The sequence below is a fragment of the Festucalex cinctus genome, chromosome 2, assembly GCF_051991245.1.
Source record: "Festucalex cinctus isolate MCC-2025b chromosome 2, RoL_Fcin_1.0, whole genome shotgun sequence".
NCBI lineage: Eukaryota > Metazoa > Chordata > Actinopteri > Syngnathiformes > Syngnathidae > Festucalex > Festucalex cinctus.
In genome coordinates, this window is record NC_135412.1 from 12064854 (window position 1) to 12085448 (window position 20595).

Below are 20595 nucleotides of genomic sequence, written 5' to 3' on the forward strand. Positions count from 1 at the left end.
CTTATTCCTCAGAAGGTTCGTGGGGGGTGCTGTAGCCTATCTCAGCTGGCTGTGGGCAGTAGGCGGGGTACACCCTGAACTGGTTGCCAGCCAATCGCAGTGCAGTGTCCATTCGTCCATTCATTTGTTTCCCACAGTGTCTGCGTTTCTTGGTGTCATTACAGCTGCATATCCCGCCCCCAAACACAATGTTGTTCTGTGTTTGGTCCAAACCACCGAGTGGCTCGGATTGGTGGAAATCAGCGGGCTCAGTACAAGATGTATTCTCCGGAGTTTGTGAACTCACAAATACCGTGAGAATTCAGCTTTCAGAGCAAAGTTAATTTCAAACGGGGCCAGACCCAGTTGGACAAAAAACAGTGTGGACTAGTGTTGTAGTTCTCGAGATCGGTCTAGGTCTTGAGACCACCTTTAAAGGTCTTGGTCTTGTCTCGAATCCAAAGGCATTTTTACTCGGTCTTGTCTCGGTCTCTGGATTTTGTTTTTGTTTTTTTTGTTTTTTTGTCAAGACCAGTTGAGACCAGGCAAGTACGACTGTGTTCATTAAGAAACGCAGAATCCTGGTGCTCGCGCACTGCCTTCCCGGTGCGTCAAGAGTGCCTCGTCCCCTGCACCCAGAGTAACCCAGTGCTCCCGCAAAATTACACAAAATGTTGTTAAACTCTTCAGTAACTACAAATTAAGTTTGGTTTCCAAAGCCATAAGGAGTTCATAATGCGACATGTAAACAAAAACACTCTGCCAGTGTTTCAGGCAGTAGGAGATGGAAACCGTACTAGCAAGATGCGAGGGTTGATTCTTGGTTTCGACCTCCAAAAGTCTTGGTCTTGTCTCCATACTCTCTAGTCTCAATATGTCTTGGTCTCGGTTGGTGTGGTCTTCACTTCAACACTAGTGTGGGCAGATATGCTGTCTGATCGGAGCCTGAGACAACAAACAAGTCAGTATTCTATCAAACCAAACAATTCATCTTGCAAAGAAGTGCACATCTTTAAATTCATATGGACGTCGGCAGCAGGTCTGTCCTTGTGTCAAGTGCTCTCGGCAGTCCAAGTATGTGATAAATGTCTTGGCTGAGGAGTGAATTGCCGCCTGTCGCTGGTAATCATTGGGTTGTCAACCAGCATGTAATGTGCTTTTATTTATGCCCATTAGTTTGGTGAGAAAATGGAGGTCCAGACTGACGCAGTAGCAAGGCAAGCACAGTAAATATGAAAGTGTGGCTCTATTTATGCCAATGGCAGATTTGACCTTTTTTCTTTTCATCTATAGTATTGCATTCCATAAGATTTGACTCCAAAGGCTCTACAGGCTTTTCTGAGCCAGCAGCATGCACTATATTAGACGACTGTTGCATAATTTTTATTCAAAGGTTAAAGATGGGATTGATCCTTCGAGAAGTGTCAAGGGCAGATCAAAAGGATTTGGGTGAGGATCGGACCACAAATAATAAAAGCTGCACGCTCTTGAAGACACAGACGTCAATCTTTCGGCAAGCACCTTAGTGTCCTTGAGCTTGATCAAAGCATTCGGAACAAAGATGGTCTCAGAAGATGCTCTGACCTTAACTGCCTTCAACTTCTGCCTTTCTCGTTACCTTTACTGGTCTCCATTTACCTGCTTGAGCTCCGCGCTACTGTTTTTCCTCCATTTATGCTGCTGGCTAGGCTGTCGGAATGCCAATGAAGCGGTCTGAGCGTATTACAAACACCAGAGAATGGTGATTAAAGATGACATATCGAAGCCTCACACCCCTCCTCTCTCCTCTCCGCTCTTTTTTTTTTTTGCAGGAGATCGCCGCTTACTTGATAACGTTTGAAAAGCATGAAGAATGGCTAACAACATCCCCTAAAACAAGGTAAGACAATTACGCCGTCATCTGTAAAAACATAACTTGTGATTCATAGTCCTTTCATTCTCCAGCAAAATCTTTTAAGCTCTTTCGGGCTGATATCAGAACAAGCTCCTTTTATAGTTGTCCCAAAGACACTGAAATGAAAGGAATATGAACATACTGTATAGTAACTGCATATAATTTACATATCCATTTTCACATTTACCTATAAACTAATAATGTATTTTCATGGATAACCTGATTGATGCATTGCAAAACACTTTTCAACGAAGTTCCATCTGCCAATCTCGACCTCTCAGGCTGCAATCTAAACACGATTGGTCACAAATGTCAGTTTTGGACCACAAAATGAGTTGGCTGTTCACACGAGGCCTCCACTGCCAACGTTGACATGTTCATGCATTTTGAATCAGCCCAATATGTTAAGCGTGTCTTATTCTTTCTCACCGGGCAGCTGTTTTGCTATGCAGCTAGTTACATGGATCCTCATGCATGTGTAAATGGGACCCTGGGCTTTTTAACCTAGCCCCTATTCCTTATGCTCCTCTCACACCGCACCTTCTCACTTCCATTGGCTTAGAGGAACATTGACAAGAGCTGTGCAAAAAGGCACTGGTAAAAAGAATACATTTACAGAAGAGCGATGTGAAAATCTATTTTTCATCAATGATTTTGCTTCCTACCTAAGAATTCTCATCCTGGTTACTACTTATTCCATCATACAACGGATGCAATTTTGATGAATGATACATAGGTGAAGTATAATAATTAGGGATGGGCGAGAAACAATACCAGATATCTGTATCAGGACGATACCCAGCCTCATTTCAAGGTATCGGTGAACAGCAAAAAGCCGAGTGCAGGGCTGTTGATTAATTAATCAATTTAAAAAAAAAATCAAAATTAATTTACGATTTTGATTATTATACGATTATTACACGATTATTACACCATTACAAATAAAAATAATAATCATAATCATAAAAAACAAATAATCTATTATATGATGCAGTTTTTGTTGGACTTTTGTTAATATTGTTTTGTAGTATTCATGCTACAATGTCTAATACTATATATATATAGTGGGTATACACAATTTGCACTTATGAGATCTATCGAAATTGTTTGTTATTTTAATTTTACAACAGTTTTATGGCAATTTATAAGTGTATAGCAAGTAAGTATAGCAAGACCAAAGCATTTTTTCTGGTTATAGATTGTTTGTTTAAACCATACTTGAAATTATACATTTGCACCTTTTTTTAAATTTTCAAATAACAAATTTTATGAATTTTGTTTAGTCCAAAAGGAACCCTTGTGAGGAGTAAGCAGTGAAGAAAATGGATAGTTGGCTGGATCTGTCATTGTTTTTCGGGAGACATTTTATGTATCATAATCACTTGCTAACAGGTTAACAAAAAAATAAAATAAAAAAATCCAAACACAAAGCTGAAAGATGTGCCAATATTGGAAATGTCACAGCTCTGGCATCCTCCAACACGAGACAGGCCAACAATGACGCTCGCGCAAGACTTTTGATCCAGTGACTTTTTAGCCAAACAATTCCCAGGATCCTCACGGCCAGTCTGTCACCGCTGACTGTCACATATGTGTTGCTCTCAGTAGCCTTTGCGCTCTGGGATTTCAACCTCACGTCATGTCTCGGTGCAGGTGCCGCAATATCAGAAAACATAACACCGGGGAGCGCCCCCGCTTGTGTGTACATCTGCGAAACACCTGACAACACAAAAACACATCCCATGGCGTATGGGAGCCATTACTACGGGACAGGTTTTGTTGCGGTGCAGAATGTGTGGATCTTAACAAGGGAGACGCACAGAGAAGTGTGAAGTGTTTGTATTTTCCTAGATGTCAGTAAAAGGGCAGAGCGTAGTGATGGATGGCGGGCCAGGAAAGCTTGTCAGCAATGAAAGGGTGTACATGTCTGATTGACGGCCTCTATATGAAAAGCTTTCTGCTCAAGGTAATAGGTGAAAGGTCAAACATGGGACACCTGTGGTTAAGTGCTGCCTTAGCATTTGCCATCACACATCTGGTGGCATGTGCGTGTATGCATATTGAACTGTGAGTGTGCGCTCGGCGTGCCTGTTTGGTTTGACCCCTGCGGGGGATAGGCTAAGTAGGCTAATTCTCCCCCCTGCTAGCTCCTGTGGACAGGGTGAGCACGGCGCGATGGGAGGAAAAGATAAGCAGCTGTAGGATCGCACAAATCTGACATATGCGGCTCGTAAACATGGGAGTGGGCAACGGCTGCAGTTCAAGGAGCTGAAGGAGCTGTTTGACCAAGGTGAAGTGTAGTGGAGGGCGCGCACTCAAAAGAGATGGCTGCCCGTCAACGCAAGGATGATGAGGTGAACGGGAGCAACTGCAAGCGTGATTTATTTTAGTACAATAACACTCCTCACATCAGCCATGTCATGTGTAGCGGTCTACCAATACAAGCCAAAGCTCTCGTTTTGGCGTGTTCTCTTTGTTTAACATCTCATATTATGAATTGGGCTAAAAAGTCGACCAAGTCGGTCGGATAAATCAACTTTAGAAATAGGTTGACTAAAAACGTCTGCCTTGAATCTCCACCAGTCTGTTTGTGCCGCCGTCCATGTTTTACACGGATCTTTTTTGAAAACGCACACAGCGGACAGGAAGTTCTTGAGGTCATTGTAGCTAATAGCTCCTTTCGTTAACTGATGGACTATTGTTGAAGCATCATCTGTCAGTGACTTAAAAACAAATATATTGAATATCTAATGTAGATATAATGATTGGAGTGAACTAAATAGTAGTTAGTGTTTGTTTACCATAAATGTAATAGCTAGCGTGCGAATGCTAATCGCGATAGGTAACCCTTTTGCACAGGCTAATTCTGTTGGTGTAGTAATGCATAGCCTATGCACAGAAGATAATAAATAATTAGTAGTTATAGCTACTCAATTCAACTCATGTTCAAACTTAAGTTAATTAATTTTTGAAGTTAATTAATTTCAAAGCCTGTACTTATTTACTTTTACTTGAGTAATTATTTGAGTGAATACATTTACTTAGTTTTTTTTCCACAAGTAATTGCACTTTTACTTAAGTAGAGAATGTCAGTACTTTTTCCATTAATTCTGGTTAAATGGTTTAGTTTATTAATGAATCTAACATGTGTTACACTGACATCATCAAACATGAGATGAAAATATTTTCATAATTCTAATTTAATAATTGTAAATATAAACTTAAAAGATTTTGAATTGTCTTAATGTAATAACATACTTTTAAAGGGATACTTTACTTATTTAGCCATTTTTGGCAGTCAAACATGAATATTTTGCCTATAAAAAAATTGATATTTTCATTATTTTTCATGCACAATTAGTACCTTTAAAAACACATTTTGCATCTTGCTCAAACGCCAACTAATTTATCATTTTTGCTTTGTGCCATCTTCTTTTACTTTTAACCAGTAACATATATACTGATATTTACACATCTGAACAAATCTCACAAGTGTTCCATTTATTATGACACAATATTCAAAGAGACCTTGTGTTTGCAGAAATATCCTCTTTGTATGTAATTTTCGAGCAAAAGCCTGAAAAACAGCATGCAGAATATGTGGCGGCAATTAATTTCAACAAGGCCACATGTTTACGCAACTCCACAAGAAGAACTTAAGGTGACAGACATTATATAGGGCAGCGGTGTCCAAACTTTTTCATTTGAGGGCCACATACAGAAAATCCGAAGGATGCAAGGGCCACATAATGTTATGAAGAGAAATTGTGTTTAGTCCTAAAAATTGTACAAATAATTTATTTGTGCTTTTGCATTTTTAGAAAAATGCTACAGTATATAAACCAATTTATTTGTAATATGGCAGTCGGGTTATTATAGTTTTGGAATTTTTCATTTTAGTTTTTATTTTGTTTTGAGTTTTGTTTTTTTAAATTTAGTTAGTTTTCATTATTTTTCAGGGTGGTTCTATTTTAGTTTTAGACAGTTGCTTAGTTTTAGTTTAGTTAGTTTCAGTATTAGTTTTAGTTTTTTTTTATGTGTATTACTCGTGCGCAACATTTAAAAAACACCATGGGCGCGATGTCATTATTCCAGTTTATATAAAAATAAATCTACTAAAAATCACATTTCAAATCATCCCCAAAGACATGCATTAAATTAATTACCAAAGACTAAAACGAAGGACATGTTTGCTATAATTATAGTTTTATTTTAGTTAGTTTTGTAAACCTAAAATGTTTCAGTTAGTTTTCTTTTTTTTAAAAGCATCTTCGTTTTTTGTTTTATTTCGTTAACGAGATTGTTTTTTTAATTTTTGTTTTTTCATTAGTTTTAGTTAACTAACATAACCTTTAATAGCTCCTGTGTTTTTCGACACCTTCCCTTCTTACTTTGACCATCTCCAAACATTTTTGTTTTGTTTATTTTGTTTGAACTGTGTTTTTTTTTAGCATATGTCGTGGGCCACTAAAAAATGGACGGCGGGCCGCAAATGGCCCCCGGGCCGTAGTTTGGACACCCCTGATATAGAGTTATTGAAGGGGGAGCAGGGGTGTTATGGCCGCCTCTTTACGGAAATTCACTTATCGCGGGTGGGCATGGAACGTAACACCCGCAAAAAGTGAGGGCGCACGGTATATATATTGGGAGGATCGATTACTTGAATATTCAATGGAATAATCAATATAATAATCGATTTTAAAAGCTTCAATAGTGACAGCCCTAAATTGGGCAAAGCCAAAGTGGCGGCGTGCTGATTGATTGATGCGCCCGGCTCTCGTAATACACATTCCCTTTCAGATAGGAAATGCAGCCGTGCTGAAAATCAATACCAGTGTTCTCCCACTGACTGCTTCAACAGAGCTACAGCTAATTCAGGCCGCACCTGTCAGAGCTCGGGAAATCTCTCCGCACTCGGGCCTTACACTTTAATTTACACCCACAGCCTTGCTAGCTTCCATTTCCATTAAAGGGAGAGCCTGGCATTATGGCTTTAATGAAGGCCATCGCCAGGCGGTGATTTAACATAGCCGCCACACCACACCTTTACTCCGCAGTAGGGAATGCATTTAAAGGGACAATTAGGAGTTTCCGCCCCCTATAGATACTCTTACTCTTTCTTTCCTGTCGCCAGCGACGACGTGTTCATGTGTTGCCTCAGCGTTTTAGGCATCAGGGTGCCTGTGGGAGGAAAGGGCGCACACAAACGAGTCACTGAAACAATGCAAATCGAGACAGCTTGGGATTTGAGCGCGTCTTGAGTGCATGTTCGAGAGAGAGAAGGCCTTCTTTGTCTGCCATAAATGAGACAAACGTCTCCTCTGGGGCTTTTTCAGAGGTGTTTGTATGCTGTCCGATGTAGAAAGTATTGACCAGAGGGTGTCACACAGTGGTCTGGCCAAAGAGCTAATGGACACCTGAGTATTGTGAAAAGGTTGCTTGTTATCATGAGCTTCTATAACTCTATAGAAAGGCACGAATATGAGTGTGTTCTTGGATCTTTTGTACTTCAGCTGAGGCTTGCATTTTGCACCAACAATATCTGTTATACCTTTATTTGTTTATCATTACACTCAAATCTCAATTTGATTACGACATGAACCTGTGAATGTGTATAATACCCCCCCCCCCCCAAAAAAAAAAAGAAAAAAACTAAAAAAAAAGTTTGTGTTTTTTTCTCTTTTTAATACATGCCCCGATATGTTGGTATCCTTTATTATCAGAGTGATTACGGTAATATGAACGGATAAAGATTCAAAACATATCAATATCTTAAATTAGGGGTGGGCAAACTCGGTCCTCGAGGGCCAGAGTCCGGTTTTGGAGGTTTCCCTCTTCCAAGGCAAGCTGATTCCAATCAACAGGATCATTATCAGGCTTATGCAGAGCTTGCTAATGAGCTGATCATATATCAGCTGTGTTGGAGAAGTGAAACATCCAAAACCTGCAGGACTCCAGCCCTCGAGCACCGAGTTTGCTCAACCCTGGCCTAAAGTGTAAACGTTTTAAATCCAGGATCACACACCTATAATTAAAGTTATTTTATTTTATTTTATTTTATTTTGTTTTTCAAAATCTTGTTCTTGCACTGTATGCTACTTTAGTAATTTTAGTAAACTATTTTTTTATTTCTTTATTAAGCTCTTTATCTCTGCCTATAACTGATTTAAAAAAAATGTAAACAAAAATAAAATATAAATTAAAAAAAAGCTCACAATACTGTCTCACAATCACAAATCACAATATTGTACAAAAAAAACAATGTGACAGCAGTGACAAAGACAGGCCTGCCCATTTCATTACATAGCACATAAGTGTCATATCCTCCTATTGGCTCAGTGGCGAAAAGTATCATGGTCGAATTAGTTCACAATGCTGTTTTAGCTAAAAGCTAATGTTTTTTTGACGGAGATGTTGAAAAATATTTGCTGTTATGACTGATTTATGGGAATGACAACCTATACAGTGGCCAAAACATTCCTAATTAAAATTGAACTCCACACTAATAAATGTTATTCACGGCACTTTACGGTAACGTTCTATACTACACCCCATCTCGGCCAAAGTCAGATGGGACAGGCTCGCTCAACCAGTGTTGTATTTACAAGTTTGAAAAAGGCACACGCACGTGCTTCGACGATACCCACAGACATTGTATATTGAAACTATTAAACAATCGGGGCCAGTCCTTGGAGGATCCTGCAATGACACTGAACCCTACTGCCCCCACATCCCCGCGCAATAGCCCTTTCTCCTCCTACAAGAACAACAACAGCAGCAGCACTCCAAAATGAAACTGAGTCCCTTTAGACAGCTTCCAAAGACAATGCTTTTATTAAAACCTACAGCAGCGGTGCCACCCTTGAGGCACAGGCTCACCAACAACACAGTAAAGCAAAGCTGAGAGGCAGCCTGAAATCTACTAATGACTGTTTGTTTGCTATTGTGTACGGAGGCTGTGGATGTGTGTGCGCGCAAACAGTATTTCTGCGAGCTTGACGGAGCATGACTACGCATTGGAAATACATATTCTAAACATGCAGCAATTCATGAATGTGCAATTGAGATGGCATTAGGGTTCATAATTAACAGTACATCCTTGTGAATAGAACACGTTCACAGTGCATTTCTGATAGAGAAAGACTTTCCAGACCAAAAAAAAAAAAAAAAGAGCGACAGGAAGGCGTATATAAAAAGGGAGGGACACTCCGAAACAAAGGCATAAAAGATAAAGGGGCGTTAGATAAGATCACTTTCAAATGAAGACAGCGGTAATGAATCGAGTCTGAGTCAAAAGCCAGACCATCAATGAAATGTGAAGTGGGCTGAGGTGAACTAGTGTAATCTCTTTCATCTCTTTACTTTGCATGTCCTCCACTGTTTTTTTGTTTTTTTTCCTCCCAACTCATCAGAAATTACTGCTTGATGCCACCGGGTCTAATGGTGACACGTTCTGGCTCCTACTTGGCTGCCAGAGCTGACTGACTCCATTATTTCCTGACTTCCCATTCAGAGTTTATGGAAGGAGCCATGTTATGCATTTTACTAGTGACACGTGGCTTAGCGCTGATCGTGATAAATTCTGCGAAACTTGAAGTGGAAATTCCCAAAATTGGCACTTTAAGGCGACGGGTGTGTGTGGTTAATACAGCTTGTGACCAATAAGGTAACCTTGAGAAGAGCTTCAAGTTCCTCTTGCTCCAATACATCCTTAATGGACTGTGATGGGCTAAGTGCAGAAGTGTTAATGCTGGGGAGAAAAAAAAAAATGTCGTACTCTGAATTGCTGATATTTTAGGCTGGATTTAAACTGATGTTCTCAAAACGGTTTAAGGTCCATCTTCGATTTGAAATCTTCCAAGCGACCAGTGTCAGTGTTCTTACATTTCCTGACAATCTGAAACAAATGTTGATATACCGTAGTTTGTACACAGACCGCAGCTGCAGGTAAATACCTATTCAACAAACACAAGTCACAACATCCTGGTTATAAATCATCATTATGATAAACAGAAATTGTTTGTTCTTTAGTTTTTGCCTGGCCTGACTCTTCTATCCCGCATGGTTCAAGTCAGATAACCTTGGCATTACTCCACTCTTGTCTTCCCTATTTAATTGTCTATGTGACAACAAGGTTACACTGCCAGTGAGATTTATTGTGGGTGTTTTTTTGTGCTTTTTTTAATGCTGTCTTGTGTGAGTAGATTTGAGAATATTTTATCAATTTATAAATTTGGATATACAGTTTCTTATGTCGGTACATCTGATCTGTCCACAAACCTACTGCAGTAACTTTGGTGATTATCCAATTTATATCAGATTTTTTTTTTCCCCTACACATGGTCAAGGCTGTAGTGGGATCTTGTTTGTTTAGTGAACATGTAAACAAGTGATAGAAACTTTTTATGAAAAAGAAGCGAAAGCACATCCCTAGTCATGTTAACTAGTCATAGCTAAACAGTTTACATGTTCAAAACGGAGTATAAGAAGGAAAAAAAAAAAAAAAAAAGATAATTCATATTAATACACTAATATGACAAAAAGAAAAATAGCTCGACATATATACATAAACATATAAACAACTTCATTTACACTTGTGTGTATTAGTTTGCTTTTCAACCTCGTTTTAAACCGAGCAAGTGAGTCACACCTTTTCATGTCAGTTACTTAATTGTTCCACAATGGAACTATGGGGGAGGGGTTGATTTTAGTCACTTTAGTCATAAAATAAAAACTAATTCTTAATCTGAAATGATTCAAACAGATTTTTTTTTTTTTTTTTGTCTCCACATTTCCTTTGGTTTCACGAAATCCACTACAGTATGCAAAAGGTGTATCACAAACGTTCCAGTACTTAATCTGACAAAAAAAAGAAATAATAATTATATAATAATAATATGCCCTGCGATTGGTTGGCAACCAGTCCAGGGTGTCCCCTGCCTACTGCCCAGAGCCAGCTGAGATAGGCGCCAGCACCCCCCGCGACCCTTGTGAGGAATAAGCGGTCAAGAAAATGGATGGATGGATAATAATAATAATAATAATAAATACATTTTAAGTCCAAATCAAACTTTTCCCTTTGGAAATAACACCCCTGGGGTCGAACATCTTTAAAAATGGGCCCCCTTAATCACCACCTTGAGCTTGGGAAAAAGAAGAAAAAAGAACCACACTGAGCCAAGTCAAGTGAGTATGCGTGTTCTTCTAGGCCAGGAACTGTCATGTGCTCAAGGCACTTTGAAGCGGCCAAGAGTTGTCCTACCACAACTTGCACCTTTCCTGACTAGCAAGCACTTTCATAATCCCAGCTGGTTGATCATCTGGCCTACACTTAAATTGTAGTTTGTACACTGAAAAAACAACAACAATGCAGCACATTTGCTTTTCCTCCCATTTTCTTGTGAGTTGGATTCAAAGATCTAAAACTTTTTCTCCGTACACTAAGGGCCTTTTCCCTCAAATATTGTTAATAAATCTGTCAAAATTGGTGTTAGTGAGCATTTCTCTCTTGTCGAGATAATCCATGCCATCTCACGCGTGGCATATCAATATGCTGATTCGACATTTTTTTTTGCACAGTTGTGTTTTTGCAAGGAGTTGATCAGGTTGTTGTCATCAGTGAAGAGAACACCTCTCCAACGTACCAGACGTCATCAAATGTGAGCATTAGCCCACTCAAGTCTGTCACAACAAACTACAGTCAAGTCGAGATGAAAAGGAGGCGCACGCAGATGAGCGTTCCTGAGATGGTTTCTGACAGTTTGTGCAATTCTTTTGCACACTTGATATGAATAGAGGTTGTTATTTGTGTTATTATTCCCATCTTGTTTTTTTTTTAAGTGAACAAGCAGACAAGCTTGTCCACGAGTACACATTTTTCACCATTGTGGGTGCAGTCAAGGAGTCTTTGTTGGAGGGTTTAAACTTCAGATAGAATGGAAGAGATACAGTATCCAACGCTAGGAAGAAGCATCATTGCCTTTGCCCAAAATCCTCCCTGGAGGCTTATTCAGTTGTTACAATTCCTGCAGGGCTAGGATGTGTGTGACTTGTCAAGTTTCAAAATAAACGCCGGTGGCAGACTCTCAATCATATATTGCATCACTTGTTCAAAATGAAATTCTCTGCCTCCTGGATAGAAATCAACCTGTCACAGATTTTCACCTTGTTTGATGGGAGTTCCACAGCAACACAAAATTGAAATGACCACTAAGATTAAAGCATACAAAAAAAAATAAAAAATTAACGATGTAGCCTTCTTATCTGAGGTAAAATGATGAAAGAAAAATAACCAGTGCAAACCGGAACCAGATTTCTGGCATGAGACTTTTTATATTGTTCCATTCTGTCTGGTCCTGGAACACACTGTCGTATGCTGCTTCGTGAGGATCCCAAACAAAGGCAGCTTAGCCCACCTGGACCCTGTGGGTTGGGTGAAAGCCCACCTTGGGATGCAGACAGAGAAGGAACGAGGTGGACCGAGAGAGTTTGAGCTCAGAGTGATGAAAGAAACTGAAAAAAATGATCATCGAAAGAAGGCTGAATATGATGGAACGAGAGCAGTTTAGAAAATGGAAACATGTCGATAAGCGAAGGCAATTGATGAGATGGCGATAGGAGGATTCCTGATGGATGGGACGAGGAAGAGTGGGGAGGGGGGGGGTTACACAAAGACGAAAGAAAGATGGAGCTGATGGGGTGCAAGGGAGAGGGGTGAAAAAAGAAAACAGATTGCGTAAACAGTAGATAGAGATGGAGGGAGGTGAGAAATGGATTCAACTGACAGATCGAGAAAGGTTCTGTGGTTTTGGGGCATCGGAGGGAGAACACAAACAGTCAATAGATTATTACCAGTGCAGGCCCGACTGCCTAGGACTTGGACTTAATCGTGCCTCATGTTTGTCTGTCCTCTCAAGTAATGCCCAAGCCAGGCCCAGTGAAGCAACCGGAGCCTGAGGCTAGTGGAAATGGACAGGGGACGAGATAGATGTTCATTCTCATCCCAGCCACTGTTTATTACAAAGGCCAGTTTGCCCACTGGAGACTATTCAGTAGAGCATACAACATTGCCTTGCTGTATTGCCTTCATTCTGTCTAAACTGCTAAAAGCTGCCAAGACAAGTATTACTTCAAGATGTGTAACTTTTTTATTTATTTATTTATTTTTTAACATGGCCATTTTGTTCTATAACAAGTCAGTCAATTGAGCAGAGATCAAAGATTCAATTTTAGATCAGCATTAAATTTTACCTCTTAAGAGGCAAAACAATGTATTTTCTAGGGTCCGGCCAATTAAAACTATTTTCTAACCATTTATATCAGTTTTATACAGGCATCAATGGTCTCATTATGTGTTACATATAATTCTATGTCATAACTTTGCATCCTTAAATGTATACAATAATAAGGTCATACTGAGTTATTTTTTTTACAACAATGCGTAGGTGGTAAATGCAAGCTGTGCAAGGAATCAACCTGGATGTCACTATTTTACTCATAGCCAAAAGTCAGGATTTGTTGGAAAAAAAAAATAGTGCAACATATATATGACACACATTCAACAACTGGTAATACTGTACAAACACCCATGACAAGGATCAATGTTCCTATAACTTATAATTGCCACTAGATATTTGTGTTTCATTGTATTAACATATTTATTTTTTGTACATTTTATTGTATGTTCTATATAAAATATGTATTTTTTTTTTTAACAAATAGTTAGTTAGAAAATTGTCATGATGCAATTTTAAAGAAAAATGCTATATTGGGATACATAAAACACAGGTGTTTCAAACAATCAATCAGCAAGCTCTGCATGAAGAACGATAACGATCCTCAGCTGTGTTGGCTGAGGGCGACATGGAAAAAAACAGGCTGGATAGGGATACTTGAGAACCACTGACATAGGGCACCAAAAAGCTATTCACAGGAAATAGGGACCAGGCCGACCTGCGATTAGCAAAGAACCGCATATAATTTATTGCCCATTGAAATGAATTGGTGAGGGTGGTCAATTTTATGTTGTGAATTATATATTCACTAAAATCATCATCAGCCAAAAATAATTTAACAAAAAAAAATTATATATATATATATATATATATATATATATATATATATATATATATATATATATATATATATATATATATATATATATTTCTATTACAAAATTCATTGACATTTTAAGGAAAACTTACAAAAATATATTTTTATTTGGATTCCTGTTTTTCATGCCCTCTTCTTTTATCTGTATTAACACCAACCAACTCCTACTGCACCATTTCACAAGATAACAAACTGACAAAAAGGTGAAAAAAAAAAAAAAAACAGCATGTCATATCCTCATTGAATATAGTGTTATTGGGGGCTGAGTCACACGGAACCAAACATTCTGAACTCCTTGCTGAAGGTAATAAACTTTGTGGTACTGCCACAACACTACACAAAGATGTGTTTATCTCACTGGAGGTGTGTTGTGGAGCTCGGGACAGTCAAGGCAAACAGTGTGACGCTCTCTCGGCCGGCCATTGTGAACAGGCGGTGAAAGGGAGAGCAGCCAGCAGCAGGCCACAGGAGAGAGGGGATAAATAAATAGAGGGGGAAGTTGATGTCAAGCAGGTGTTCAAGGAGAAAGTGTCAGCCAAGCGGGCCGAGATGGGAAAACTGCTGCCTCTGCAGCCTGATAATAAAGACTTAATTCAATTAGCGCTTCTGCACTGGTGAACAGCGTCCAGCCTGGCCGTCACAGAGCGGAACTCAGACCCTGCTGAGCTCACTATGAGCCACCTAGACCAGAGACCAGACTCGCAATGGGGCAGATTTCGACTGTGCTGCCCAACACGTACACTAGGGATGTAACGATATCCAAATATCATGATATATTATCACGATATGAAGCACGATAATTATCACGATGTTGTGGGGAGGTTGGCGATATTTAAAAAAGGTCACAATATTGGAAAAAAAAAGAACTCACACTTAAAAAAAAACAAAAAAAAAAAACAATATTGTGCTTTTGTATCAGCAAAACATATAAACTACCTCTAGTCTCTAATAGCACTTAATATTGAGGCACTTACTCGCTAATGCAAGCCCACATTGAGTTCCTCTACATATTGACTTGCTTCACAGGAATATTACGTTCCCCTTCATCTGACTATTAGTGTAGATTTTAAACATAGAAGGGCCAAAACATCCCTAAAGAAAATTAGGCCACTAGTGTGTGCTAGAATTGCACAAATGGAAATCAACCTGACTTTTTTAACAGTGTTGCATTTAAATATCGTGAGCATGACGACGACGATATTGTGGCACTTTTAATATCACAATATCACGATATTGCCATTATCGTTACATCCCTAACATACACATGGTACATGACTTTCAACCGTGACTGACTGAGCAGGCTAGACAACCTTGCCTCTACTTAACACTAGGGATGTAACAATAACGGCAATATTATGATATTGCGATATTAAAACTGCCACAATATATCGTCGTGGTCATGGCACGATATTAAAAGCAGCACATCTGTTAAAAAAAAAAAGTCAGGTTGATTTCCATGTGTGCAGTTCCAGCACCCCTCTGGTGGCTAGTTTTTTAGTGCAGTTTAATTTTCATAAGGCATGTTTTGGCCCTTATATGTTTAAAATCCACGTTAATGGTCAGATGAAGGGGCACATAATATGCTTGTGAACCAAGTCAATATGTGGAGGAACTTAATGGGTGAATAGGGGCATGCATTAGCAAGTAAGTGCCTCAATATTAAATATTAGAGATTGTAGGTTGTTTATATACATTGCTGTAGTGTACAAAAGCACAATATTGTGATGTTTTTTTTAGTATGAGCTCATTTTTTTCCAAGATTGTGACATTTGTATCGCCAACCTCCCCGCAATATCATGATTATTATCGTATCGTGACCTTCATATCGTGATATTGTATTGTGATGTTTGTATATTGTTATGTCCCTACTTAACACACAGTATACCTCCTCTAAATCCCCCTTTGTGTTGTCCTGTACTGCTCTGCCTTGGCTACTTTGCTGCAAATTACAACATCAAATCCCTATTTTCAACTCGTCAAAATCCATCACCCATTTGGGCGCTATTCCGTCGACATATGCTGTGTCGCATCCGGCTTCCTTAAAGAAGCTCTCGGAGGTATTTCAATCACCAAAGTGTTTTCCCCGTGGCACACCGAAACCTTTCTGGCTGCCGTGTGCCTTGGGTGTGGCCCTGGCACCGATCCCTTCCAGATCAAATCGCTCTAATGTGGTGGCAGAGGCTCAAAAGATTGAAGAGAAGGGACAGGACACGTAGCATGAGTGAGGCAGTTTGCCGTTATGTAAAGAGAAAGAGAAAATAGATTGTGGATGGCCGCCAGAGAATCCGGTGAATCACCGGCAAAGACACACACACCTTCTGTCCCAATTCTTCTCTCCAGCTGAGTTTGAGTGAACAGGAAGTACAACAGGGGGCCGGTTTGTGACGTGGCACCATCTCATGCGTAATAATGGCAAATGGCACAGCTGACCCTTTGCACTTAATCAATTGAGCGAGCGTGAAAGCGCAGCACCCTGGCCTGCAACCACAGGTGGCTTTGTGGATTAAAGAGCAGTCAGGCAGGCAGCTCCGCTATTAGTTGACCCTTGCTCCGCAGCACTGATTGAGCTGCCTCAACCCACCCTCCTTTTTTTTTTTTTTTTTAAACAAACTATCATCTTGTGATCTTTCAGCAATGACTCAGTTCCTTAATTATGGGGCCTTTCAAAGGCTGTAGACATTAATCTTCCCTATAGCCTGGACGTGTACTCTAAATCTGCATTTGCATATTGGTTCATCATTTTTGATTACTAATTGTACTTTTGCCGAAAAACATGTCATAGTCCAAAAAATGAGAAATACCGTTTGATCATAATGGTAATGGAGTTCACATATAGCGCTTTATCTACATATGTTGTCCAAATATTGGTTTATCAAACCTTTTATTCACTTTTTTGAAAACATCAGAGTGTAGCAAGACTGCAGCAGACGTGCTAAGTCCTCTGCATCAATCTACGGAAAAGTTTTTCTTTAAAATTTAAACTTACTTTACCCTCAAGGATCCTTCACCGTAATAGGGCCAATGGCAGAACCCAGTTTTATTTTTTATTTATTTATTTTTTTTTTCACTTTTGGTACAATTTTAAATCCATCCATGCTGTCTGTCTGTACTACTAGCCAGCTAGCGCTAAGCTAACCCCTGTAAGGGTTCATCTCTCTGGTCCTGCGTCCAGGTTTGTGAGCACTACACAATTTTTTAGTAAATACCTTAATTTAATATTGTATATGAACGTATAGACGTACACAAAGATTTTTTTTTCCAAGAATTAATTACAGCGCACACAGTTACTGTTAGCAGATTAACAGTATATTTGCTATTGTATATGCTATTGTGGTTGTAGTTTGCAGCGCTACATCATATTGAGAAATGTTTCTCAAACAAGAGCATTTTATACTTGGCCATTAAAAAAAACAAAAACATTTTTTTTTTTTTTTGTAGCCTACTTGTTTATCCATCCATCCATTTTCTGAACCGCTTGTTCCTCACAAGGGTCGCGGGGCTCTGGCTATGGGCAGCAGGCGGGGTACACCCTGAACCAGTTGCCAGCCAATCGCAGGGCCTACATGTTTACTGGTGTGTTATTGGCCAGCCAATCGTGCTACTTCCTCCTACTTACTACCACTGCTGCACTTCCTCATGAACACCACCTTGACATTGCAAAAGACCCGAAATGGACCTTCCTTGAGTGAAATGTCTTCATTAGCACAGATTTGTGTTAGATAGCTACCACAGCACTCCATTTACACGCTCCTTCCCTCACGATGTACTTTACCCCAGGCCAGACCTTGACTACTTAAACTGTTTCATTAGAGGTGGTAGAGAATGAAGTTGGTGAAAAGTGGATGAGTGCAATGTATTAATTTTATATCACTGAATTAATCAATTCAAATAAAAGGCAATTGATAAATAATTCAAACCTTTTCTTTTTTGTGTGTGTGTGCATTGGAGAGAAGTGTGCAGAAGGAAAGGTTAGACTCATTTCAGATTGGATAATTAATATTCATAACGTCCTTAAAACGAAGTAAGAAAATAGCAATACATTTAATATAACTTTTTAATTAGGAGTACTTGAGAGAGATAATTCTCTTTGATTGTACAAATCTTCACAATTAAAAGCATCAGATTTCATTTCTTGCGTCCCCCTGCTCTCCCTAAACTTCTTGTAATTGATGTGTGGTCCCTGTCTGCAGCCTTTTCATGTGACCCAAGTCTTTGAGATGAATAAACATTATGACGAGTTTAATTAATCCACATCAGAAGCAGATTTAATTACCGAGCCTGTGCAAAAAGCACATAATCCACCTGCAACCAGCATTGTCATTCCAATAAGTCTTGTCTCACTTAGATTATAGATTTAGATTTTCGCTGACCCAAAGCATGTCAATGCTGCTTACATCCACACAATGGTGATATGATTGTGATGGAATGGACATAAAGGTTTTCAATAATTTTTTTAGGTGATGTGTCAGTTGACTTGACTATGATGGGGCTTGTAAATTACCTCCTCTGTCTAATTTAGCCTCCAGCAATGGAGCAAATACTGCATAGGGACAAGCCATTTCTCTATTACTCTTTAGATGCCTATAGTAAGGGGGCCCACTGGCCACCCCAATACCTGGGGGAAAATATGATATTTCTGCCATTTTCACATGGATAAAGTATTCTTGGACCCATTGATGCCACAAGTTACGTATATTAACTGCATATTTGAAAAATAAGTAAACAATTGATCTCAATTCAAATCAAAGTCTTTAATATAGAACATTCAATTCTTAGTCAATGCCAATCAAAATGATGACTTTCACACCATAACAAGTAGGGATGGGCGAGTACCGATACCGGGTATCGGTATCGGGCCGATACCAGCCTTTTTTCAAGTACTTGAGTACTCGTGAAGCCGTCGAGTACAAGCGACCGATGCTGGAGACGTTGAGTGAGTCCTCCTTGCCTCTAGCTGGCGCTACCCTGCAGCAGTTTAACATCATGGCAAATCATGAGGATCACTTCCTGTTTAGACAACAATGAACCCACAAGCATGTCTGCTTTTTCACCAAAACTTCACCGGTTTGGAAATACTTCAAAATTGTGAATCCTAAACTAAAAGAGAATTTTTGTGTTTTATTTTGTTTTGTTAACACTATTGGAGAGTGACCGTACTGTTTTTTTTTGGGTCAAAATTAAAGGAAGTATTTTTGTTAAAAATATTTTTAGTGATGTTTTTTTTTTTTTTTTTATCAAATGTACTACTGGTATCGGCACTTGGTATCGGTAAGTACTGAGGGTCTGAGTATCGGTCTGAAAAAAAAAGTGGTATCGAACATCCCTAATAACAAGCCAACAATACTATTGAGCAGTCATTGTTTACCATACTACCGACAATCATGATTTCATGACATAAAATGTGCACATACATTATACTACAGTAATTTTGCACACACATTGGATTGAAGTAGGCTAAGAGATAGTACACAAAAGAATGTGATGCTCATTATTCTGGATGTGTGTCAATTTTATTTCAGGAACCCCTGACTGTGTGTGATATAATAAAGAATGATGCATGTACACAACCATCCCCGGTCACCCCTCACTGAGGTGTTGCGTGACCCTGGCCACCCCAATGAAAAATGTCTTGGTACGCCCCTGCCTGTAGTGTAATGCTTCAACGCAGGTCTGGAAACCTACCACCCTCAATCACCCAGTGTGCTCACCAAACAATGATTGTTCCAGAGACAAATACAGGGATACCCCATCTCCACCGACAGACTTCATCACCTTACAGTAGAAAGGGAGAGGGAGATAACAGAGTGGCAGGAAGATAGAGAGGCAAAGAGAATGTCAGATTAGAGCGAAATGTGGTTTTAGTGTCCTTGCCAAACAGGAAGTGGCTTGAAGTGAAAGAAAGTAAGGTTGGTTCTCAAGGGGAAATAAATGTAGGGTTACTACGCCCACATTAGAGCGTTGGACGGTTAGTGATGACTGCAAAGCTGGTTAGGGGGCTGTTTTGGGGTGTGTGTGTGTGTGTGTGTGTTTCTGATGCATTGTTGCTGAGAAACTGTACCATGTGTTTTTTGTGTGCAAGAGGAGAGGCAAAAAGAAGCATTTCTTCATGTGAGTTTGTCGTGTCTCACTACTATCCAGCTTCCCCTGTCAGCATGTAACACATCCTGAGAGCCTGTTTACTCTCCGTTCTCTTCTTAATGCCTTCGCAGACGCCAAATCCCCAGCAAGCCTTAATGTCTGAGCGGCCCCATCTTTGCATCTATTTCAATTGCATTTAATTTCTTACTGACAAACGCAGTGCTCACATGGGGAGACTCAACATTAGGGTTATTATGAGTTGAAAGCACTTAAAAGCTTTTGGCCATTCTGACATTAGGAGATGCGAGGGTCCAGAGGAGCAGGGAGCCATCATGCCCCACTTTTACAGAAAACTAAATCCCACATGAACGCACTTGAATGTTCATAAGTGTTGGTTGGTGTTCTGTATGCACATATTTATTCATAATACAGTAGAAGCTCAAAAAAAAAAAACCTGGCTCACAGACCCTTGCATCCTGTCTGTAGCAGTCAGCAGTGTGACTTGTGGCAGAATATATTAGCACTGTGCTCCA

At 39.6% G+C, this 20595-nt stretch overlaps 1 protein-coding gene across 5 annotated transcripts in view; it reads left to right on the plus strand.

The window, feature by feature from the left end:
- Window positions 1-20595, plus strand: part of camta1a (calmodulin binding transcription activator 1a) — a 374375-nt gene that overhangs the window by 161494 nt on the left and 192286 nt on the right. For all 5 annotated transcript variants that reach the window (XM_077512905.1, XM_077512906.1, XM_077512903.1 and 2 more), the window contains exon 4: window positions 1791-1858. In XM_077512905.1, coding sequence (XP_077369031.1) covers window positions 1791-1858 — 68 coding nt within the window. The remainder of the gene's footprint in view (window positions 1-1790; window positions 1859-20595) is intronic.